We start from the raw sequence: 25,973 nt of genomic DNA, 5'->3' as shown, positions 1-25,973 counted from the left end.
TCCCGAATCACTTTATGTGACACTGGTCTGAGATTCGGAAGAGGCGTCAGTCCAAATATCCAGCCTCGACGAATCTCGCTGAGATTAGTGTGACCGGTTAACAGGGATACTTACTCCTCCTAGGCACCCGATCTCACCCCTGGTGTTTCCAAGGTCAATGTTTGCCCCACTCTCAATTTTGTATTCATTATAGGAATTACAGTATAAGATTGATCTCTATTCATTGTCTCCTTTTTTCTGAGAGTCATTGTTACAGATAACAATGATAGTGTACACCAGCTGTAAACTACCTAAGTTTTAGACGAAAACTTGCCCATATTTTGGCCATTTTTTGGTCTTGTGAAATTCAATAATTTCTGTACAGTAATCACCCTAAACCATAGATGAACTTTTCACTCACCATCTTGAGTATTCAATGATGGGTTTTGATAGCTTGCATCCAAGTGTCAGAAAACTACAGTTTAAACTGCAATATTTTTATTTAATGAAAAGTTTGGCTTCAAGCAATAGAACAAACAACACAAAGGAACTCCCATCCATCTCTGAAAGGGGGACATTTCAGACTACCACAGCGGGCTTCCACTGGATAGAAAAGGTATCCATTCTCGTTTTTTATACCCCCATGTACGGCTTCGGGGTGTTCATCCACACAGGTGTAGGTGGAGGCGGCTGGGTGGGTATAATGTCCAGACATTAAATATCCACTGTATTCCTTTTTCCAGCCCTTGTAGCATGTTTTCTTTGCTAGAGAAAAAAGTAAATCCATTAAATAATACTATATCAACTGATACTGTATTGCTTTATTTGTTTTACCCCTCTTCCAGAATATTTCACTCATACTGAGAAATCCCCAGACTTTGGCGAACTATCACGAATTTAGAGCCATGTGTCAACGACTTTCGTGACACAAGATCTCCGGTTTAATGTCTCATGCAAAAGAGTCGAAATTTTCACTTCTAAATGCCGAAGGAACGCCCGCTACCTATTTTATCGTCTTAGGTTTGATGTAGACAAGGCAAGAGAAGGGCACGAATTCACGACCTTCCGATCACGAAGCGAACTCAGAAACCACTCATCTCACCCTCCGTGACCGGTGCCAACGAATATTGAATATCTTTAAACGGCCAATAAGTTATTTGTACTTTGATGTTCGTGAACCCTAGAAAAATTTGGGGAATTATCAAACGCCCTTTTTTCAGGATCTGATAGAAATGAAATGTTTTTATTGCAAATCAACGTTATAACGTTATAGCAGGAGATCGCCTAAAATACGTAGTAAAATCCAAACAGATATATATGTGAGAAAGAAAAACAATAGATTGAATGACTTCATGTATTGAAGTCATTTATATATCAAGTACTAGTATCTAGGTCTCTTCCTTTACCTGGGATAACTACAACGGATTTCTTGCCAACAGCCAGACAGACCGCACATGGTACATCCTGATCGTGGACGTGTGAAGTCTTGCTAAAACTAACAGTCTCGTACTCCGCACCGTAGACAAAACCTCGTGCTGAATGCATCCCATGATGATGTCCCCACTCCGGATCCCTTGGCAAACAAATTGGTTCCACAGCGCCACCTTGGTGGTTATAATGAGACCCCCCAGCATAACCTGTAAAAGCAATACAGGTCGCGTTTAAGGCAGTGAGAAGGTGAGGTGTAGATAGTTTACACGTGAATTATCATCATTTCATCTTTCGAGCAACTATTATCTATGCACAAAATATTGGACAGTCCTTTTAAAAACACTAACGAAAAAAATATTTTTCTAGAAAAATCGTTTAAAATAAAACCAAATTGCCCGATTTGACATTATTCTTCTGGTGGACAGATGTACCAACCACAACGCTAAAATATTTCAGATAACGAAGTGAATTTTATGTACCAACCACAACTCTAAAAACATTTCAGATATTAGAATAAATTTTTGAACTGATTTCAAGATATGTGAAGATAACGAACAGTGATCAATCTCGTAACGCCTACATGGAATACAAAATAAAGAGTTAGGCAAACACGGACCCCTGGACATGCCCGAGGTGGGACCAGGTACCTAAGACGAGTAACCATCCTCTGTCGACCGTCACACCTGCCGTGAGCCTTTGGTTTGATCAGGTAAATGAGTGTTAAGGTGAGATGATGTTTATATCTCAACTGATTCGATACGCAAGGGCTTGTTCTACGTATGATCAGTTTTTAACCGAGGCAGGCTACAGAGAAGCAAGTTGATGTTACAGGGGTTTTAACAATCTCATTTAAACTCAGCATTTCGCAAATTACTGAGTATATGGTCGTTACAATTATCTAAAAAATTTCAATATAACACATTATTGGGTCAAATGCTGTCTGACGTTTTTCATACCGATTGTGAGGCCATTCTTGGCACACTGATTTTGGTTACGGATTACTCTATTTACCTGATCAAGACATAGGACTGACGGCGGGTGTGTCCGGTCGACAGAGGATGCTTACTCCTCCTAGGCATCTGATCCCACTTCTGGGATATCCAGGGATCCGTGTTTGCCCAACTCTCTATTTTGTATTCCCTTTAAGCGTTATGAGATTGATCACTGTTTGTTATCTTCACCTTTCATTATCCAAGTTTTATCATCACAGTGTAGATGATTTGTACGTGTATTGAATGCATATACGCGCTTAGATCATAGAAATGCTTAATGAAAGAAATACGTGTACATGTACATTCTATGTTCGTATCAACGTATCTCTAAAGTATCAAAGTACATTGTAGGTTCTAAACTATTTAAACCATATGAAAGGTTAAAGGCGATTCTTGGTAACAACAAAAAGTAAACATTATCGGTCAACATATCCGTTTTGGAGTTTGGAAATTAATAAGGCAAATGTCAGTATTGCTCCTTCTTGTGTTATTACAACACTAGCTTGTTACTATTAGAAATGATAATCATGTGAATAATACTAGTATTCTATGTAATTAATCTCGAATGAAGCACTATCTTTAGGCTTAAAAATCAATCCAAACTCGCCATTTCGTTCTTACATTCTGCAAGGATTTCAATTTTTGAATCATGGATTCATGTTAAATTTTTAAAAATCATTAAAATGTAATTTTACAGTGATTTTTTTTAATCTGACCTCCTTATCAAATGGAATTGAAAATTAGAATTGAAACCAAGAAGGACTACCGACCCTTGAAATACTGGGACCTACAAGTTACTACATTGAAGGCGTTAATTACTTTGATTTAGTGTAGTAACATCGTTAATTCTACAGAGAGAGAGAGAGAGAGAGAGAGAGAGAGAGAGAGCATGAGTATTTTTATTATCTCTAAGGGTTAGCGTGTAAGTATGGATTGTCCGTTTTTCTTTAAGTACAGTGTACGTCCAATTATCATAAATAAGTTTTGCTTACTGTTGTTTAAAAAACCGCTGCTGACCAGCACAGCAAATCATGATGATTCAGAATGAGAAATCGCTGACGCAACTAGAAAATTTTAAACCCCTATTAAATACATGTAATGCAAATGAAGCTTACCGCTGTAAACTAATTTCGCTCCGCCACGACACGTCTTGCGACCCCAACGAGTATACACAGCGCCACTTGTTGAGGAACATGATGCCATTCCACACTGGAGATTGGCCACAAACAGGACTACCACACCAACAACGAACCTCATCTAAAGGTGCGAGTGTAAACGAAGAGAGATATAACTTATGAAAATTGACGGCTTCAAGCCTTTCATATATCATTTATTTATATATAATATTTCTACAACAGTGATCTAGAAAAGTAATTAGATAATATATTTTTGATTTATGACATTTTATCATAATTATTAATATAGAAAAAAGTGTAGCACAAAAAATATATATATGAAAACATTCCTTACCTTTACCAAGTTTGATTTCAGTTGTTGAATCTTGGCTAAGATGTGTCTTAAATAGACAATACAGCACCTTCTGTTACTTATTGATATTGTATACCTGTTTATCTTCTTCGATAATATCAATTCAACAAACAAGTTTGTATTTGATAATTTCGTTACATGAGATATAATAAATTAGTTAATCCATGTTCACTTGACACTCGAAAACGACAGGTGCTACTTTCATAGTAAGTGACTGATGAATACCACATTTCTCAGAAGTGAACTAAAGAAGATGCTTATTGATTCCTTCCTTGTGTAGGTTATTTGACAGCATATGCCCAGTTAATGTTAATGAACTATGAATTATCAATTTGTACACTACACTAAACATCTAATTGTAAAATATAATTAGAAATGGCGGATATGACATTAATCAGCAGGGATGCTTACTCCTCCTGGACACATGGTCCCGTCTCTGGTTATGTAAAGTTAATGGAAATCAGAATTACACATTCTATAAAAACAATCGTTCGACGACTCCTTTATATGACGTTACAATTAAGTTAACAGGTAGCGTTTATTATTGTCATCAATTCCCACATATTTTGTAAGAAAATCCATTGTTAAATTCAAGTTGAAATGTCAACATGATAAATAATAATAACAAGATTGCTACACGTAGCCATGTCCTCCACCGCCGCAAAAAAAGTTGAAACACAAAAGTCCCATAACTTCTCTAAAATGTAAAACTTATACGGTACCAATTTTGATGCACCAGATGCGCATTTCGACAAATAATGTCTCTTCAGTGATGCTCAACCGAAACGTTTGAAATCCGAAATAACGATGAAGTTTTAGAGCTAAATATAGCCAAAAACAGCGTTCCAAACAAGTGGAGCCAATTTCGTCCAAGGATAAGAGCTACGCATGAGGGAGATAATCCTTAATTTTGAAATGAATTTCTAAATTTTATAACAGCAATTAAATATATATCCGTATTTTCAAGCTAGTTTGTTGAATCAAAATGACGGCGCAATATGATCAACAACATATGGTGACTACCAATCCTACAAAATTTTAACAAAATCCGTTGAGCGGTTTCGGAGGAGTTGGGTCCACAAAAAGTCTCTATAGTGTAGCATGTACAAATTCAACAAAGTTCAATAACTCCTGTGAAATTTGTCGAATCAAAATGACGGCCCATTATGATTAACTACATATGGTGACTAACAATCCTACAAAATTTGAATGAAATCTGGTAAGCGGTTTTGAAGAAGTTACGTCCACAAAGTGTTCCTAAAGTGTACTAAGTACAAATTCAACAAAGTCCCATAACTCTTGTAAAAATTGTCGATTCAAAATGGCGGAATAATATGACCAACTACACATGGTGACTAACAATCCGACAAATCATGAACAAAATCCGTTGAGCAGTTTCTGAAAAGTTGCGTCCACAAATTGTTCCTATAGTGTATCATGTACAAATTCAACAAAGTTCCATAACTCCTGTTACATTTGTCGAATCAAAATGGCAGCAAAATATGATCAACTAGACATGGTGACTAACAATCCTACAAAATATGAATTGCGGTGGGGGACAATGACCTGATGACAGAGAGACGGTATTTGAAAAATTCTACACGTTATTCAAAATTAGGAAAACACAGCAACTGGAAACGGGTGGCATAATAAGTTAGAATCCAGTTAGCCAGAACTGTTCAAGATTACAGAATCCATAGATATGAAAGACTATTACAAGCTGAAAAAGAAATCCAACCAATCCAAATTTAGATGACTGTGATAAGCATAGTATAAACACCTTTTTACCTTCCATTTAAACCAAACATCACACTAGATATTTATCAAAATGAGATATATCCCCGGAGAATCAATGGCAGAATATGGAATGAGCGAGAAAAAGTTAACGAATGTGAATTGGATGCAAATAAAAAAAAAACTAATTTTGGAACATTTGATGTCAATTACGAATCTGGTTTTTACATATTGTTCTTTACTACAAATCTCCCTACGTTATCATGATGTATCGAGGGCTCACGGTAAATGTGGGCTGTCAACAGGGGATGCTTGCTCCCCCTGGAACCTGATCACAACTTTAGTGTGTCCAAAGGTCAGTGTTTGACGTTTTCTTCATTTTGTATTCTTTATAGGATTATGAGATTGGTCACTGTTATATTATCGTTACCCTTTTCATGCAAACTACTAAGTTAGTAAAAAAGCGAGATGGAAAAGGATGGGCTGCACCAAATTGTTTCAGAAGTCTAAGCAGGACATTTAATGGATTCAAATTTGCAAATAAATTATACCAGTGACGATTCTAAGGATTCTAATGATGAATGTTTTAAAACCAGTGAAACAATTCCTGCGTAATTTTGCAATGGAAATCATAAAGCAGGATGTTGGTGATATGAATACATAAATTCCGGTGGAAGATTGCATTAATTCAGCTGTTGTTACAAAAATGTACTAGTACGTCAAGGTTAAATTCTAGGAAGTGGGGTCTGCCTTACAAGAATGGGTTAGCGAAGGGAGGCATCTAAAGCTGTATGACCCGATGTTTATGTATTATTTTTGTACATAATTACTTTAACGTAGTTCCACACTCCTGTGACGTCATAAGATTTTGCAAAGTCAATGATTTAATGACAGGAACTTAAATTTTGTTGGAGTCTTTTTCAATAGTGATTGTAAAATATCTTGTTAGCCATAAAATATTTCAAAAGTCTTCGTTATATTTGAATAATCAATAATATGTTTCAAAATATTAAATCCAAGGACAATAACTCTGTTTTCATTAAATTATTTTTCAAGTCCATTATGCGATAGATTCCCTTTATTTTTCACAAACATTTTACCAAGGTGATAAGAAATCATTATCTGTGTCTTTTCATGAAATTACATAACATTTTAATCCATGAGTGATTTGGATAGCTCAACTGTGTGGTTCCAGGCTTCGATTTTTTGGGGGGTATACATACTCTGGAAGCTATAGATTTGAAATTATTAGGGAAAGATGTGGATTTTTTCCCCCATAAATAACTATAACAGATGTACATCTACTAAAATAAACAGAAAAAAAATGATGTTTAAACCATTCTATAAGGAAAATATGTCCACGTTTGTTTGTTTTCTAACACTTTGGAGAATAACGCTAATTCAATAATTTTGCACATATCATTTTAAAACTTGATGAACATATTGAAAATTACATGTGTTTTAGTTATTGACATGTTTCTTGATAAATAAATGCAATTCAAAAAATATTTTGTTGTTTTTATTTTAAAGTAACAACAAAAACCTTTTCCCAATGAATTTCATAAAAATCTACATAGGGGTACATGACTTCAGTAGTATCTGTAATGAAAATTAACATGGAAATCCTTAACTGTTTTGCGTTTTTCCATTACTCACAACATTAATTTATTGATTCCAAACAAAAAATTGCTACCTAAACCCCAAAAATCCAGGAGTAAGGACCTACCTTAAAGCAGATTAATTACTTTATAAAGTTATTAACTCTCCCTTAATTACATGCTTGAAAACATCTGCATGTTAAAGAAATGAGTCAGAATATTATTTAGACAGTAAATATAGTGTGGTACATATATAAATCATCCGGAAAACCTCGGGCCTTTCATCCAAAACACGGTGTTTTCGGTGAAAGGCCCGATGTGTTCCGGATAACGCATACCTTATACAGTGTTAGACGTCTATAAATAGACCCACGCGCGTCAGGGAAATCCCAACATTATGTATCAACTCACACGCAACTGTCTAGTTTTAAGGCTGAAAGAGCGTTAAATAACGAATTACTAAGAGGTATTTGATACTTTTATTTCCATTAAACTTATGGCACGGTACTGTTGTAATAAAATACACAGCTTTACACAGATAAGACCACCAATGATCTGAAAGTTTGAACCGGTCACATGACTGTCACTTGAAATGTCAGAGCGACGCGTTTGTTTGTAAACATCGTTTAAAATCAAATAATTATGGTTAAAACAAGTGAAATAATGTATGACATGTCATAAAGCCTCATAACTACATACATGCGATGATTTAATAGCGTTTTTACGAGATGGAAAAAATGCAATTCGGACCATACAGCTTTAACAGGAAATTTCCTAAAATTCAGATTAAAAAGTTGTTACTTTACTTGGGTCCCACCCATAGACGAACTTTATTTCGCTATACCTGCAGCCATTAAATTGACCTTAGTTTGGTTGAAGGGTGAGTTTCTGCTTTGTTGACCTATTTTTGAAATAGCTATTACAAGAGTCGTGGATCTAGAACTTAGAAAATATTGCCACAAAGCGAGGTCCTTTTGTGAGACTTGCCTTCACAATGCTATCTGGTTTTCTTCATTCAATTAAAACAATGTTCTATCATAAATAAATAATATATAGGGCAGCAGGTCCTAAGTCTATGTAAGCTCTCGCCTTTGATGTATATTTTCAGTATGTTGTCTGAGGAAGACGCCGATTGCCACTGGTGAAATTAGTTCTAGTTCTGTAAACAACCTTAAGTTTTGCGTAACATTCAGTCTCAGAAACAAAATGGATACTGTTAGAGTGGAAATGTATAATCATTTCAAATAAAACTACAAAGTCAAATATTGGAATGATGAATTGTAGAAAAGACATGTTAGTACAAGGAAGACTTGGAAACCTTGGCAATGAAAATACACTATATTAACAGAAACTAATTACATGTGTATATGCACCATAAATGTGAGAGTACTTTAATTTGATATCGCATATGTATCCCTGGTTTTGTTTTCTTTTAAAATTATGTGAAAATGAAGAGGTGAAGATCACAAACAATGATCAATCTCATAACTCCTATAAGCAATACAAAATATAGAGTTGGGCAAACACGGACCCTGGATATACCAGAGGTGGGGTCAGCTGCCTAAGAAGAGTAAGCATCCCCTGTAGACCGATCACACCCACCGTGAGCCCTATTTCTTGATCAGGTAAACGGGGTAATCCGTAGTTATAATCAATGTGCAAGGAACAGCCTAATAATTGATATGAAATATGTCAGATAGCATTTGATCCAAAGATAGTTTGTATTGGCAAACTAGATCATTATAACTTCCATAGAATTTGCGAAATGCTGACCTTAAACGAGACTGTTGAAAGCCCTGTAACATCAACGTCTTTGTCAGTTGCCTGCCTCGATTTAAAAACTGATCATACGTAGAACAAGTTCTTGCGTATCGAATGAGTTAAGATATATCAACATCATATGTAGGCGATAAAGGAATATTGCTACATAAATATGGGAATTTGACGATGGAGAAGCTGAAATCATCTTAATGTTAACCTCAGTTGTAGTATTATTTTCTGCCCTTTTCTATGTATTTATTGTTCTTTGTTTAGGTTTGTTTTTATTGTTCTACATGTAAAACGCTTTAGGGTAATTATCTTGATTAGATAAAGCGCTATATAAATGTACAATAATGATAATAATAAGTAGTGATTATCTCTTTTTCTGTAAATGCAGGGTACATTACGCCCAATGTCACAAATAGCTATACTTACTGTCCTTTTAAACATAATAAGTTTCTGTCAAGCACAGAAAATCATGATATTTCAGAATGTGAAATCGCTGACCTAACCAGAAAATTTTAAACCCCTATCAAATAATGCAAAAGAAGCATATCGCTGAAAACTAATTTCGTGCCTTCAGGACACGTCTTGTGACCCCAACGGGTATACACAGCGCCACCTGTTGAGGAAAATGATGCCATTCCATACGGGTCATTGGCCACAAACAGTACTACCACACCAACAACGAACCTCATCTAAAGGCGCGAGTGGAAAGGAAGAGAGGTATGTTATGAAAAATGACGGGTTTCAGCTTTTCTTAAGACATCATATATGCTGTCGACAAGGGATGCTTACTCCTCATAGGGACTTGACCCGTGACATTCACACCTGATGCCGAGCGTTTGGCGATGGAACTGTCACTTCCTGTTTTAACCACTAAGGCCTGTCGCTGTCGATATTCGAAAACCGGGCTTCCGCATACGGGGCAAACGCTCTACCTCTAGACCACCGCAACTTGGTTAAAGGACACATCTCATGTTTTCAAAGTATACAACATTACATGCATTTTGTCTTCTTTATGCTTATAGTAACTCATTCTAATAGTTCGTTCGCCGAAATTTTGCGATAATTAACCACAATACAGACTTAAATCTAAGCTCCGATTTCAAAAAGTCTAGTTAATTAGGTAGGTAGTCACGTGGTACAGTGACGTCACATGCACCCTTCGGATTGTGAAAGTACTGCGATATATTATTAAAAACTCAACTTTTAGCGGCCTAATTTATTTACCATGGGCAACATTTAAATCGATGTTGACAAATTTTCTGAGTTTTATATGTTTTCGCCACCAGTGCACACATATAACGATGTAAATACCCAAATATTAAGCGAGTAAAGCTTGTATGAAATCGGCAGTATTGTGAGTAAATAATGTTTATATGAGTCGCTGTCTACAAACTGTTTGGTGATGTTCTTCCTTTATACATCTGTAATTGATGCTGTTTTTCTAAAATAAACAGTGCCATCATTATTTATTTTTGGATTAGACAAATTATGATACGTTAAATTGTTGACAACTAGGCCCTATGCCAAGCTATTGTCACGAGTGCATTTCGGAAAGAAAGAAACAGACAACGCACACATAAATCAATAAAAATAATCAAATTTAAAGTGGTAATCACATTCTTTTATTTTGATAAAGCAATCTTATTACTATTTTTGAATTGTGATCTGCATGTCTTTAGGAATTACAAAGTGGGAGCACGGCGTTATACTGACGCACTCAAGATGCTACGAGTTCAATAAGGAAATAATTTTATAATTCAAATTAAAATTAGGAAATACAATATTCTATTATTTGTATAATTTAAAGTTCAATTATTTTGTATCTTTTATTTTTTGTAAAGCTACCAGTTGGTAGAAGTTACATTGTATCGTCGATATATGTTGTTACATGGTGAAGGTCAGTTGATCCGAGTGTGTATTGAATTTGAAGAGCAAAACAGAATGTATGCTATAGGCCTACCAGTGCTTATAGCTTCGATATATCCATTTTCTTGCAGTTTATCAGGGTCTCTGTCCAAGCGGTTTTTGAAAAGGTGACTGGGTGTGTTTTTTAAGGTAAAGTTCTTGCTCCAACAAAAAAATTATCCACGTCTTTTTTTTCGTACCATCCTTCGAACAATTAAAAAATACTCAGTCTAAATCCTTTCTACCGACAACTAGTACACCCGAGCACGGCACAAAACATCTTAATACATTATTATTTACAAGCCGTTAACATGATAATTGGTTTTTTGTCGATTAAATCTAATCTGTTTATGAAATGGATAATAGATGTTTTCAAACCCGAGGGCGCATATGACGTCACACATAATGGCACGTAAACTAGCGAAAGAAAATATGCATATCGCAAGATTTGAATTTCAATGCTTTCAAATTCGAAAACTACGCAAAATATTTCATTTAAAACACATTTAAAGTAGTTTTAGGCATAAAAAGAATTAATTTTGCTGAAAAAATGAAAAAGTTTAGAATCATGCGTTGTGTCCTTTAAGATGTGTCATAAATAGACAATATAGCACCTTCTGTTACTCATTGACATCGTATATCTGTTTATCTTCTTCGATAACATGATATCAAGTCAACAAACAAATTTGTAATTGCTAAACTCTTTACATGAACAGGCGAACACCAGAAGGCGAGAGGTTTTACTTTCATATTAAGTGACTCATGGGTGGTACTGACTAAAACCCGGTCTCGGTCCCGGTCCCAGATACTTTTATTCGATAAAAACAGAATGTATCAGGATAATTGAGCCCCATTTCTCAATAACTAGGTATGACATATCATGCCTGCATTCTGATAATAAATTGATCATATTATTTTCTTCTTTCGTAAAATAATATGTGAAAACTCCGGGACCGGTGGGACCGAGAAATAAAAACAATGCTAAAAGCCGGTCCCGGTCTCGACATTTTTCCTCAATAGCCGCTTTAATCTACCTTTTCATGAAAAAAGATAAGGACGTGATACTCAATGGCATCCTTTTGTATACATATATTTCTGATTTATTGTGTGTGTGTTGTTTTTTTATTCCAATATTCTTTATATTTATGTCAGAATCGAACTCAACTACATGTACGTGACATTTTGTCCCAAATGGTCGCTTTACACTACCTTTTCATAAGAAGATAAGGATGTAGAAGGAAAATAATATATATATACTTATCCTGGTGTATTTGTTTGTAATTTGCAGTTAGTTTATTTGTTCATTTATTTTATTTCTTCTATTCCAATCAAAATCAGTTTTCAAAGATTCATGTTTTGTATTCCGAACCCGATCTCTTTATATGGGTATATAACCAATGAATAATAACTATAAAATATTTCTTCCTTTCTTATTTGATACTTAGTTTTCTTTTTTCAGTTGTGGTTCTTTTAGATACAATGCTTTAAAAAAATCCACCTAATAATATATTTATAGTATCTATAAAAGTGTGTCATACATAGAGCACATGTATGCTCACCAAAAATGTCAGATTCTGTATACTTATACAGAAGATACCCTCTGACTTTAGATGATCTTCAAATAATCTATGGTATGTTTTTACTGTAATATTATGTGGTAACTACATGTATATTTATTGTGAATAGTTATATACGTATATGTACAAACATACAGGTATTAATTATGCTGCACAAAAACTGTTTGTTTCCTATTTTCAAAATATCTTATATTTCAAACTGAATAAATTTGACATAAACTAACAAATTTACAAACAATGAAATCTACATTTATAAATATGCAAGACATACATGTAAATTCATTTAAGAAATAAATTTCAGTTTTGCCTACTTTTAGCGCTTCAAGAAAAGTATGCCTGACTGAAGCATTTTATACCCTCGTGTATTTTTACTAACCATTCAAAAGTTATGGCTAAGGTTAAAGATTTTCAAAAGTAGGTCAAATATGAAAGGTGAAGAACTGCATGTAAAGAAAGGTCTTGTCACAAGGAGTACACATGTGAAATATGAAAACCCTATCAACATGCATTCAAAAGTTTTGCCGAAGGTTCACGTTTTTACTGACAAACAGACGGATGGACCCAAAACTATATAAATGCTCCCCGAATATCCGATTACGGGGATATAACATTTGCTTTTCAAAAGCATCATTCTTGTATTCAGAATCTTTCTGGAAAGGGGCGGGGGAGGGGGTTGTTGACAAGAGTGCACATTAATTTTGTTTCGCTATCAACAACAATTATTCATCATGTTTCAAAAATTATAATAAAATTTAATATTATTCTAATATTTACATAGAGGTTTTTCTTCCCTGATTAAAACAACTAATATAACATCATACTTTAACAAATTAATCCGATTCTCACGATACACTCGTAAATGAGAGAGAGAAAGAACAGTAACCCGCGTATACATATAACATGTACAGAGACCCGGTTCGGAATACACCAACATTGAATTTGAAAATTTTATCAATTTTTGACCTAAATGAAAAAAGAAGAAGAATTAAATTTGTAAAAACTACATCCAACAGTAAATTACAAACAAATACACCAGGAGAAGTACATATATATTATTTTGATGAAAATGTAATGTAACGCGTTCAATTGGGAGAGAAAATTGAATAAAACACAAACATACAATAAATCAGAAACATACATGTCCATACAAAGGAATGCCATTGAATATAACACTCTTATCTTTTTTTAAATAAAAAAGTAGATTCAAGCGGCTATTTAGGAAAAATAAAAATTATCGAGACCGGGACCGGCTTTTAGCACTGTTTTTACTTCTCGGTCCCACCGGTCCCGGAGTTTTCACATATTATTTTACGAAAGACGACAATAATATTATCAATCAACTATCAGAATGCAGGCATGATAGGTCATATCTAAATTAACGAGAAATTGGGGCTAAGATATTCTGATGTATTCTGTTTTTATCAAATAAAAAAATCTGGGACCGGGACCGAAGACCGGGTTTTAGTCACGGGACCGAGACCGAAGACCGGGACCGAGACCGGGTTTTAGTCAGTACCCTCATGGGTTCCATATTTCTCAGGTGTGTCCTATAGAAGTTGCTTATTGATTTCGTCTTTGTGAAGTATACTTGACAGCATATGCACACAATTATATCTTATTTTAAGTTATTTGGAAAACAATGTTAACTATGAATTATCAATTTGTGCACTACACCAAATATCTAATTGTAATATATGATTAGATATGGTGGGTGTGACGTTAGTCAACTGTGATGCTTACTTCTCCTGGACACACGGTCCCATCTCTGGTTATGTATAGTTAATGAAAATCAGAATGACACATTCTATAAAAAAGACGATTCCTGCATTACGTCCCAATAATGTTGACAGGTAACATTGGGTACGATTCCTAAATATTTTGTAAGAAATACCATTGTTAAATTGAAGTTGAATTGTTAGAATAATTATTCTCTATTACGGCTCAGATTCAAAAGTTAGATGGAATAGTCCTTTTTGGCTTTGTGAGTTATTTCATTTTCACTTCACATTTAAAAAAACCCGAAAGCACTTTAAAACCAGCCCCGCATTCTGCACAGTTTTCGCAACGGTGTTTTCCGTACACTGGGATCTGCACACTTAATTTGTTGTAACAAGAAGTATATTTGTAGGAAATACAAGGTGTAGACGTAAACTTGAAATATGATGGAAAAGATTTAACATGTTTACGACAAAGGAGGTTGATTATGTAAATGGTACCTAATCCTTTGTTGGAATATTTCACTTTAACCTTAAGTTTGTTTTAAAGTATCAAAGATTAAGAGAGATTTCAAACGAACTAAAACTAATGACAGAATCACGGTATTTTAATATTCGATATGTTATTCAAAATGAGGAAAACACAGTAACTGGAAACGGCTGGCAGAATTGATTAGAATCCATTTAGCGAGAACTGTGTTCTTTCAGGGTTATAAAATCCATAGATATGAAAGATGAACAGATATTGCAAGGTGTAAAACGAATTCACTCAATCCATTTAGATGACTATGATAAGCTTAGTAAATCACCTTTTTACCTTTCATTGAAAAACAAACATCAAATTATAGGTATACGTAATTTATGAAAATGGGACATATTCTCGGAAAATCAAAAGCCGATTGTGCAGTGAGTGAGAAAAAGCTAACGAATGTGAATTGGACACAAATGAAAAACGAGTTTTGGAACATTTGAGGTCAATTCTTAGTCTGTTCTTTACATACTGCTTTTCACCACGGATTACTGACTTTAGGTGATCAGAATGAATCAAGGGCTCACGGCGAGTGTGGTCGCTGAACAGGGGATGTTTGCTCCTCCTTGAACCTGGTCACAGCTTTAGTGTGACCAGTGGTACGTGTTTCTTATTTTATTGATTTTGTATTCTTTATGGATTATGACATTGATCACTTCGTTATCGTCACCCTTTTCATCCAAAAGATTGAAAACAAACTCCTGGTAAAGAATAGTGATATGAAAAGGATGGGACGTACACAAATGTATAATAAGAAGCAGGACATTAAGTGGATTCAAATGTAAATAAATGATACCAGTGACGTTTCTAAGGATTCTGATGATGAATGTTTTGTGAAATAATTTCTACGTAGTTTTGTACTAGAAATCATATGATACGATGCCAATGGCGTTAATGCATACATTCTGGTGGAAGGTTTAATTCATTGATTCAGCTGTTTGTTTCTTGTACGTCAATGTCAAATTCTAGGAAGTAAAGTCTGCCATATAAGAATGGGTTATCGAAGGGAGACACTTAACAGGACAGTTCATAAAATTCACATAATAATTGTTATACTTTATTTGGGCCTCCCCTATAGACGGACTTTATCTGGCTGTAACTGCAGCTACTAAATTTTATACATGACCTTATATCAATGCGTTAAAGATCAAGAGTGAGTTTGAACTATGTTAATCTTTTTCTTTTATTGAAAGAATTGTGGATCTAGAACTTAGAAAATATTCCCAGAAAGCATCGAAAGCGAAGCCCTTTTGTGAGACTTGCCTTCACAATGATATATAAATTTCTTTTCATTCAATTAAAATAATCTTTTATTAAAAGTAAATGATAGCAGGTTCTAAGTCTATGTAAGTCCTCTCCTTTGATATGTCCGAGGAAGTAAAACTAAATCTATTTCTTCTGTAAACAATTTTAAGTTAATATTCAGTTTTAGTAAAAGAAAAGAAAGAAAGCAATACTACTAAAGTGGAAATGTTTAGTCATTTCGAATGGACCCACAAAATCAAATATTGCAGTGATGAACTGTAATTAAGACACGCTGATACAATGAAGATTTAGAAACCTTGGCAATTAGAATATTCAATATCAACAGAAACTAATTACATGTATTTATGCACTCTAAATATGAGCGTACTTTAATTTGATATTGTACATATATCCTGCATTTATTTGATTTAACATCATATTTAAATATCATCCTGTCGATATTTTTTGCCATATATTATGAACCTCATTATTCTTATCATCCCCAGAGCATTTCGGGTAAATCTAATAAGTTTTATTTTAAATGCATGGCATCTTGAACATGTGCAGAAGTGATTTATTACAAGAACGTTTCTACGGTAAGTTTAAATATGGAGTCAGTGAGTGATGCGATCATGTGGATTAGAAAGGAAGATCACCTTTGGTCTCTTGCCCTGGGACGCATGCGTCTCCAGAGGTGTATTTATAGCGAAGGTAATACTCGAGTTATTAAACATGGAAGATAGGGAACTCATAGTGCCGTACAGTACCACTGCCATCAACAACCCACGAACTCCTAGAAAATTATATAGGCGGGTGTGACCGGTCGACAGGGGATGCTTACTCCTCCTAGGTACCTGATCCCATCTATGATGTGTCCAGGGATCAGTGTTTGCCCAACTATCTATTTTGTATTGCTTATAGGAGTTATGAGATTGATCACTGTTCGTTATCTTCACCTTTCATAGACGTTAGAAAATTCATAGTAGAAGACAAACCCATGCTTGATCTCTTTGTATTGAAGTTGTGGAACTGACAACTGGCAGCAATCATCGCAATCAACAACTCGTAGAACAGTGTAGAGAAATCGTATGCAGCAATAACAGAAATGACAGCATCTATATCAGGAAAGAAATGCAAGACAGCACACATTAATTGCTAGTTTTATATATTTTGATGGTGCTGTCGGAAGGGATTAAAATTGTTTATGTTCAAGTAACACCAACTATAAACATTTCTTAGATCTGAAGCTTTAGATATTCATACGAATACACATGAAATTCACACAAGTAACACCAACTATAAACATTTCTTAGATCTGAAGCTTTAGATATTCATACGAATACAAATGAAATTCACACAGATGGTAGAACGGTCCTGTCTTTACAGCGTGTAAGGCGACATGAAAACTCAGCGTGTAAGATCTGATCCGAAAACCACATCCTTTCACTTCACCATCAAAATGAACATTGCATGATGAAGTAGCCATGCCATAGACGTTTTTGCACACTCAGTGTCGGCATATAGAACTATCTAATTATATATATATATATATATATATCAGATATATTGCTTTCTGTTCATAATTTCTCATGATTTCTTTTCTTATATTTTGACACAATTTCTTTACATCATGGATACAGAGCACCAAACGTTTACTCTAGCAATTTGGGGGTGGGGGGGTCCCTGTTTTAAGAAACTACTTGTCATGTAATTTACACTTCGTTGTTTTTATACCCATGTTATGAAGATTCCACTTCATGAAACAACAATTTACAGTCTAATTGTAAATTCTGAATCGTAGAAAATTGTAGAATTTCGGTGATACCCTCTACCGGCTGCTAGATCTATTACAGAATGGTATTTAAGGTGAACTAAATGAGTTCATTGTCAATAAACTCGGGGGACTGTTATCACTTCTCCGTTTAATGTATTATTTCATTGGGATAAATTAGAGGTCGAGTGACTGTAATCGATAGATAGCATCGGAAGTGAAAGTAGCTAGCAGACATAGAGACACGTACAATCTACATGTACTTCACAAGCTCAAATTAAACGAATGTAAATCAAATTATAATGCTTGTACGCTGTTTGACATTAATTAAGAACCCGGATGTACTTTTTTCTCTCTATAACCTTTTGACCCAGCATGGCGTTTCATCTATGCTGATGAACAAATTTCATGCTTGCAACAAATACATCCTCGTATCATACATATTCGTGGAAAACTCAATAAAAGAGTTATGTCGCTTGGCTTAGAAAAATATAAAATCAAATAGTAATTGAAAGTTTGAAACAATCCTCGGTATCGCCGAGACATTCCAATGTCATGATGTAATATCATCGTCATCTAAATGGAATCACGTTGTCAATTTTTATGTAAACAAAGAGGCTCGCAGGTCAAAAGTATCGTCACCGAACAAGTACAATGGAAATCAAATTTGTGATATTTTGAGAATGTTGAGAGTACTTGAGTCAATATGCAGATTAGTTATTTTCAAAAAAAAACTTTTGAGGAAAGGGGTAACTTCTTGAAAACAAAAAGAAATGGTCGTCCCAAGAAAGCGTCCTGTCGTAGAGAGGCTAGGTCGTTTCTTTTTATGGGGAAGGTGTTGGAATCGACAAAAACAAGTCACCGATATAACCTTGCAGAGAATTCTGCATAAACATAACATTTTTGCGGAGAAAAGTTTGACAAATGAGGCCAACAGGTTAAAACGAATTGTAGGAAAGATTAACTGTTGAACAGTTTTGAAGGAAAATTAATGTCTTTTGTGATCAATCGTAAGTTAGTCATCGGCTAAAATAAGAGTATGTTTGTAGAGATCTGCCAACAAAACGTATAAACCCAAGTGTATATGTATGCCGAAAGTAGATCAAACGATTCCATCATTATCCGGGGTTGTATTTCTTGGTATGATGTTGGTACTCAGTGCAAGGTTGATGTTATATTATAAATGCTGTGAAATGAAAAGATGGACATAACAGTGATCAATCTCATAACTCCCATAAAAATGCAAAATTATCAGTAGGGCAATCACATACCTCTGGACATTCCAGAGGTGGAGTCAGGTGCCTAGGAGAAGTAAGTATCCCCTGTCGTGAGCCCCATGTCTCGATCGCGTAAACAGAGGAATCTGTAGTCAAAATCAGTGTGCAAAAGACGGCCTCAATTGGTATCAAATATAGACAGGGGATACTTACTCCTCCTCGGTATGATCCCACTTCTTGTGTGTCCAGGGATCCGTGTTTGCCCAAATCTTAATTTATTTTGTTTTCCTTATAGGAATTATGAGATTGATCACAATTTGTTAACAGCATTTGACATAATGACAGGTTGTATTTGTAAATCAGATCGTATAATGATCATTGCAAATAATAATAACCACAATATTAGCTGTCAATTGATGTTGGAAGATTGTGTTGTAAAATTGTGATCTGTTATTTCAATTACAGAAAAGAATAAGGTTCATCAACGACCAGTTTTCCAGACTTTTTTCTAAACACTTTGAGATACTGAACTGATTTTTTTTTCATGCAGGTGTATATTGATGAGTTACAGATCAAATTTGAGGTTTGTTCTGGTTCATTGATTTTTGATGGAGTTATGTCCCTTTTATAAAGTGTGTATTTATTGTATGGCTGTTGAAACTGTTAAAACATATAAAGGAGTGTTGTTGAGTTCTTAATTATACTAAATGCATGTAACATACAATCTGAATACCACATTCAATGCTATAATTTGATGGACTTCTTATATTTGACTTTTCTGCAGGTGGGGGCATACCTGTCATGCCGATACATCTAGTTTTTAAATTCATTGCCTTGCTTAATTATTCATTGCAGGCATTTGTGGACAGTAACCCTAACATAAAATGGTGTCCTTTTCCTGGTTGTGGACGAGCGGTGAGACTACCGGACCAGGAGGAACAGAAAAAGAAAATCCCCGTGGATACTTCTCGAGCAGTGGACTGTGGCAATGGTCACTATTTCTGCTGGTACGTGTGGTTTATTTGTGATGTGTTGTAGTATTCAAGCTGGACAGAGACTTTATGTTGTCTATCAGAATATTAACATCTTTTTTGTGTGTCTGTTTTGGAGTGGTAACCTTCTAGAAACTTGTATCTTTTAGAGGAAAAATTAGCAAATGACATAAAGAAACAGCCCATTGTATATTATAGATCAATCAAAAGATGAACTCAGTGTAATAGTAAATTAAACCTCGTCTTGTGATTTCTGTTAAAATTCTATTGTAACCAGTGCTTGTGAATTGTATGGTAAGATATTTATTTTCTATATTTTCAGGGATTGTCTGGAGGAAGCTCATGAACCAAGTAGCTGTGATAACTGGAATAAATGGTTCCAGGAGATTAGCGAGATTAAACCAGAAGAAAGTAAGAATGCATTAATTTTACACACGGAGAAAATTTCTCTTTAGACATGACATTGTACGTGTTATCTAAATCATTAAAGAGTACCATTTGATTTATTAATTTTGGTAAATCTTTAATTGATATTGTGGCAGTCAAATTGCAATTACTAGAACCTACAAAGTATTTGATAGCTATATTATTAAGCTTTTCTGATTGTTTTATATGTTAGTGTGTGGAACAGAGGAGGAGACAAACACTGCTGCTAACTGCCTGTGGCAGGTGACCAACTCCAAACCCTGCCCCAACTGTAAGTCACCCATCCAGAAGAATGAGGGTTGTAACCATATGAAGTATTCAAAGATAACTATGTATATTGTAAACATGCTGAAAATGTATTTACACTTTAAAATCTACATTGTTTTATTGATTAAACTGCTTTATAGGATTACTATGTTTTGGGTGATTTTTATGCGCCCCCCCCCCCCCTCGGAGATTCAGGGGCACATAGATTTTGGTCTGTCCGCAAAATTTTAACCTTGACCATAACTTTTGAATGGTTAGTGCTAGTGCTTTGATATTTCACATATTTATTTCATGTGACAAGACCTTTCTCTGGGTAATGGAATTACATGTACTTTGCTGCCGTACGGAGGGCATCAGTGTTTCACAAACACATCTTCTAAATGATGCATTTGCTGTGTACTGTTTCAGGGTATCAGAATATGTTTGGGCTAATCAGTATAGTGAAAGCAGTACCATGAAGAGCCAGTGAATTATTTTGACCAGTAAAGAAAAAAATATTAACCTGTTTATCCTTTCTTTTGCAAAATAAGTTGAAATACCCCTCAGTGAACTTTTTTTCATCTTCTTCAATAAGACATAGATTCACAGTTAAACAGAGGACACATTATATGTTGAGAGCAAACCACAGGTAAGAGAATCACAGAGGTTTATGTATAAAGACCTCAAACTTTAACCAAAAAAACCCCACAATTTCCCGGCTAATCCACATGTTTATTTGTAAGACTGGTAGGACCCCCACAATTTTCCGGCTATTCCATGTGTATATTTGTAAGAATGATAGGACCGCCACAATTTCCAGGCTATTCCACGTGTATATTTGTAAGATTGATAGGACCTCCACAATTTTCTGGCTAATCCACATGCTTATTTATAAGACTGGTATGATTTTGCTGTGAGTTTCAGTGTAAACATGACTTTTGCTGGGTGTACCTGGACCAATGGAAGAGACACAACACCAGTACTGGGGGGTACTTTAAGTGTAATCGGTATGAGGCAATGAAAGTTGTCCAAGAGGAAAGACAGAAAGCACAGGTTGAGGTCAGTTAACAATTTATCATAGTTATTTATATCTCTGCCCTTTGTTTTCATCTGCCCAAGACAGAGATCATGGACTTGACATGGAAAAAAATGATGAGATGGTGAATATATAAAATTCGTGATGTTTTGTAGGCTGAAGAGCAAAACGTAAAGATGCAGGAATTGAACAAATTTGTTCATTTCTACACTCGCTTCAAAAACCATGAAAACAGCTATAAGGTATGTCGATGAGGTTATGTCATGTTGTCTGTGTTATAGTGTTTATTGACAGCTATTGGTTGTGTAAATGAGGTTGTCATGTTGTCTGTGTTATAGTGTTTATTGACAGCTAGAGATTGTGTAGATGAGGTTCTGTCATGTTGTCTGTGTAATAGTGTTTATTGACAGCTATAGGTTGTGTAGATAAGGTACTGTCATATTGTCTGTGTAATAGTGTTTATTGACAGCTATAGATTGTGTAAATGAGGTTGTCATGTTGTCTGTGTTATAATGTTGATTGACAGCTAGAGATTGTGTAGATGAGGTACTGTCATATTGTCTGTGTTATAGTGTTTATTGACAGCTATAGATTGTGTAGATGAGGTTCTGTCATGTTGTCTGTGTTATAGTGTTTATTGACAGCTATAGATTGTGTAGATGAGGTTGTCATGTTGTCTGTGTTATAATGTTTATTGACAGCTATAGGTTGTGTCTTAGACAGATATATTTCTATCATGCACAAAGTTTAATCTATTAAGATGTTTGCAAAAAACCTATGACATCACATGAGGATCGATCAACCTTAAACTCAGCATTTCGCAAATTCTATGGTCGTTACTATTATCTAACAATTTTCAATTGAACATATCATTGGGTCAAATGCTGTCTGACGTTTTTCATACCGATTGTGAGGCCATTCTTGGCACACTGATTTTGACTACGGATTACTCCCTTTACCTGATCAAGACATAGGACTGACGGCGGGTGTGTCCGGTCGACAGAGGATGCTTACTCCTCCTAGGCATCTGATCCCACTTCTGGGATATCCAGGGATCCGTGTTTGCCCAACTCTCTATATTGTATTCCCTTTAGGCGTTATGAGATTGATCACTGTTCGTTATCTTCACCTTTCATTATCCAAGTTTTATCATTACAGTGTAGATGATTTCTACATGTATTGAATGCATATACACGTTTCGATCATAGAAATGCTTAATGAAAGAAAGACGTGTAGATGTACATTCTATGTTCGTATCAACGTATCTCTAAAGTATCAAAGTACATTGTAGGTTCTAAACTAATTAAACCATATGAAAGGTTAAAGGCGATTCTTGGTAATAACAAAAAGTAAACATTATCGGTTAACATATCTGTTTTGGAGTTTGGAAATTAATAGAGCAAAGGTCAGTATTGCTCCTTCCTGTGTTATTAGAACACCAGCTCGTTACTATTAGAAATAATAACCATGTGAATAATACTAGTATTCTATGTAATTAATCTCGAATGCAGCACTATCTTGGGCGTAAAGGTCAATCCAAAAACGCCATTTCGTTCTTACATTCTGCAAGGATTTCAATTTTTGAATCATGGATTCATGTTAAATTTTCAAAAATTATTATGATGTAATTTTACAGTGATTTTTTTTTTATCTGAACTCCTTATTACATGGAATTGAAAATTAGAATTGAAACCAAGAAGGACTACCGACCCTTGAAATACTAGAACCTACACGTTACTACATTGAAGGCGTTAATTACTTTGATTTAGTGCAGTAAAATCGTTAATTCTACAGAGAGAGACAGAGACAGACACACAAAGAGAGAGAGAGAGAGAGAGAGAGAGAGAGAGAGAAAGAGAGAGAGAGAGAGAGAGAGAGAGAGAGAGAGAGAGAGAGAGACAGGCAGACAGACAGACAAAGCGAGAGACAGACAGCAAGATAGACATAGAGAGAGACAGAAGACAGAGAGAGAGAGTCAGAGAGAGAGAGAGAGAGAGAGAGAGAGAGAGAGAGAGAGCATTTATATCATCTCTAAGGGTTGGCGTGTAAGTTTGGATTGTCCGTTTTTCTGCAAGTACAGTGTACGTCCAATTATCATAAATAAGCTTTGCTTACTGTTGTTCAAAAAACCGCTGCTGTCCAGCACAGCAAATCATGATGATTCAGAATGAGAAATCGCTGACGCAACCAGAAAATTTTAAACCCCTATTAAATAAATGTAATGCAAATGAAGCTTACCGCTGTAAACTAATTTCGCTCCGTCACGACACGTTTTGCGACCCCAACGAGTATACACAGCGCCACCTGTTGAGGAAGATGATGCCATTCCATAATGGAGATTGGCCACAAACAGGACTACCACACCAACAACGAACCTCATCTAAAGGTGCGAGTTCAAACAAAGAGAGACATAACTTATGAAAATTGACGGCTTCAAGCCTTTCATATATCATTTATTTATATATGATATTTCTACAACAGTGCTCTAGAAAAGTAATTAGATAATATATTTTTGATTTATGACATTTTATCATAATTATTAATATAGAAAAAAGTGTAGCACAAAAAATATATATCTGAAAATATTCCTTACCTTTACCAAGTTTGATTTCAGTTGTTGAATTTTGGCTACGATGTGTCTTAAATAGACAATACAGCACCTTCTGTTCCTCATTGACATTGTATATCTGTTTATCTTCTTCGATAACATCAATTCAACGAACAACTTTGTAGTTGCTAATTTCGTTACATGAGATATAATAGATTAGGTACCGATGTTCACTTGAAAATTCTTATACAATACCAGGTATAACTGCAGAATTTATTGAAAATGAGATAAAATGTATGTCTGCATCAAAGGCAACAGGTTTGGATGGTATCTCTGTCAAACTTCTAAAACTTTCATCAAACAGTGTATGTGATATTCTTGCATATATTTTCAACTATTCTATATCTTCATGTACTTGTGCAGATGACTGGAAAAAGGCACGAGTTGTACCACTTTTTAAATCAGGGGATGAATGTCTAGTTAATAATTATCGGCCTGTATCCATTTTACCTTGTGTGAGCAAAATTTTAGAAAGGCATGTTTTTAATTCATTTTATGAGTATTTGTCAGTAAATTCTCTAATTACAGATTGTCAGTCTGGTTTTAGGCCAAAACACTCATGTGAAAGTACTCTTATTTCTCTAGTAGATAGATGGCTTAAAAATATTGATGAAGGTAAACTTACTGGTGTAATTTTTATAGACTTACGGAAAGCATTTGACACTATAAATCACAAGGTTTTATTACACAAACTCAAGTCATTTGGCATATGCAATGATACTTTTGAATGGTTTAAATCATATCTAACAAATCGTACACAGAGAGTTATTTGGAAAGGCAATTTATCGGAGGAAAGAAATGTAACCATTGGAGTTCCGCAAGGCTCTATTTTAGGCCCATTGTTTTTTATCCTGTATATTAATGACTATCCACAAGCACTGAAACATTCTCATGTAAATATGTATGCAGATGATACTTCACAAGATGTAACAGATAAGTCAGTGGAAAATATTGAGTCAAAGATGTATGAAGATCTTCAGCGCAGTATAATGTGGATTAAGGAAAATAAATTAAGCTTAAACCTGTCTAAAACTCAATGTATGCTTATTGGATCGGCACAAAAATTATCAAAGTATCGAAAATTAAATTTAGTGATAAATAACCATGTCATAGAATGTGTTCAGGAGTCAAAATTACTTGGTATTATTATTGATGAAACTTTGTCCTGGAAAAGTCATATAGAATCACTTATGAACAAGATTTCCAAGAGAATTGGCATTTTAAGAAGAATAAGATATTTTATGTCAAACGATGCGCTGCTGAAGATTTTTAATACTATGATTTTTCCACATTTTACATATTGTTGTACTATATGGAGCAATCCAAGAAATGCTGAAAATGTGAATAAGCTTTTTATATTGCAAAAACGAGCTGCAAGGGTAATTCTTAACATCAGAAATTTTGAAACACCATCTAATGTCATGTTTACAGAACTTAACTGGTTGCCTCTATCAGATTACTTTGTCTATAGAAAAGTCATTTTAGTGTATAAAGTTTTACATGGTTTAATGCCAGATTATTTAAATGTTTTTAAATATGTATCAGAAGTCAGTCAGAGGCAAACTAGAAATTCTTATTCAAATATTTTGTATATACCCAGGGCAAAAACAGAATATTATAGAAGATCTTTCAGCATTTCAGGGAGCACAGTGTGGAATGCCTTGAGTCAAAACATAAGAAACTCAACGAGTGTTGCGTGTTTTAAGAGAAATTA

The 25,973-nt window shown here is 34.8% G+C and overlaps 2 protein-coding genes across 2 annotated transcripts in view; one reads left to right on the top strand and one right to left on the bottom strand.

The window, feature by feature from the left end:
• Positions 1 to 460: 460 nt before the first annotated feature.
• On the bottom strand, positions 461 to 24,346 carry LOC125678105 (uncharacterized). The gene is made up of 4 exons (XM_056153795.1): positions 24,245 to 24,346; positions 23,890 to 24,031; positions 1,386 to 1,616; positions 461 to 744 (listed from the first exon to the last, which is right to left on the bottom strand). Exons 1-4 carry the CDS (start codon positions 24,329 to 24,331, stop codon positions 500 to 502), a joined length of 705 nt encoding a protein of 234 aa, XP_056009770.1. The 5' UTR covers positions 24,332 to 24,346; the 3' UTR covers positions 461 to 499.
• LOC125681749 (adenosine receptor A3-like) overlaps positions 22,366 to 25,973 on the top strand; it is a 59,598-nt gene continuing 55,990 nt past the window's right edge. Inside the window, exon 1 of the mRNA XM_048921949.2 lies at positions 22,366 to 23,056. The gene's annotated coding sequence lies outside the window, so the exon portion shown is untranslated. The remainder of the gene's footprint in view (positions 23,057 to 25,973) is intronic.

Source organism: Ostrea edulis, chromosome 2, assembly GCF_947568905.1.
Source record: "Ostrea edulis chromosome 2, xbOstEdul1.1, whole genome shotgun sequence".
In the NCBI taxonomy this organism is placed as follows: Eukaryota; Metazoa; Mollusca; class Bivalvia; order Ostreida; family Ostreidae; genus Ostrea; species Ostrea edulis.
The sequence above is the reverse complement of the archived record's forward strand: the minus strand, read 5'-3'. Positions and strand labels throughout refer to the sequence as shown.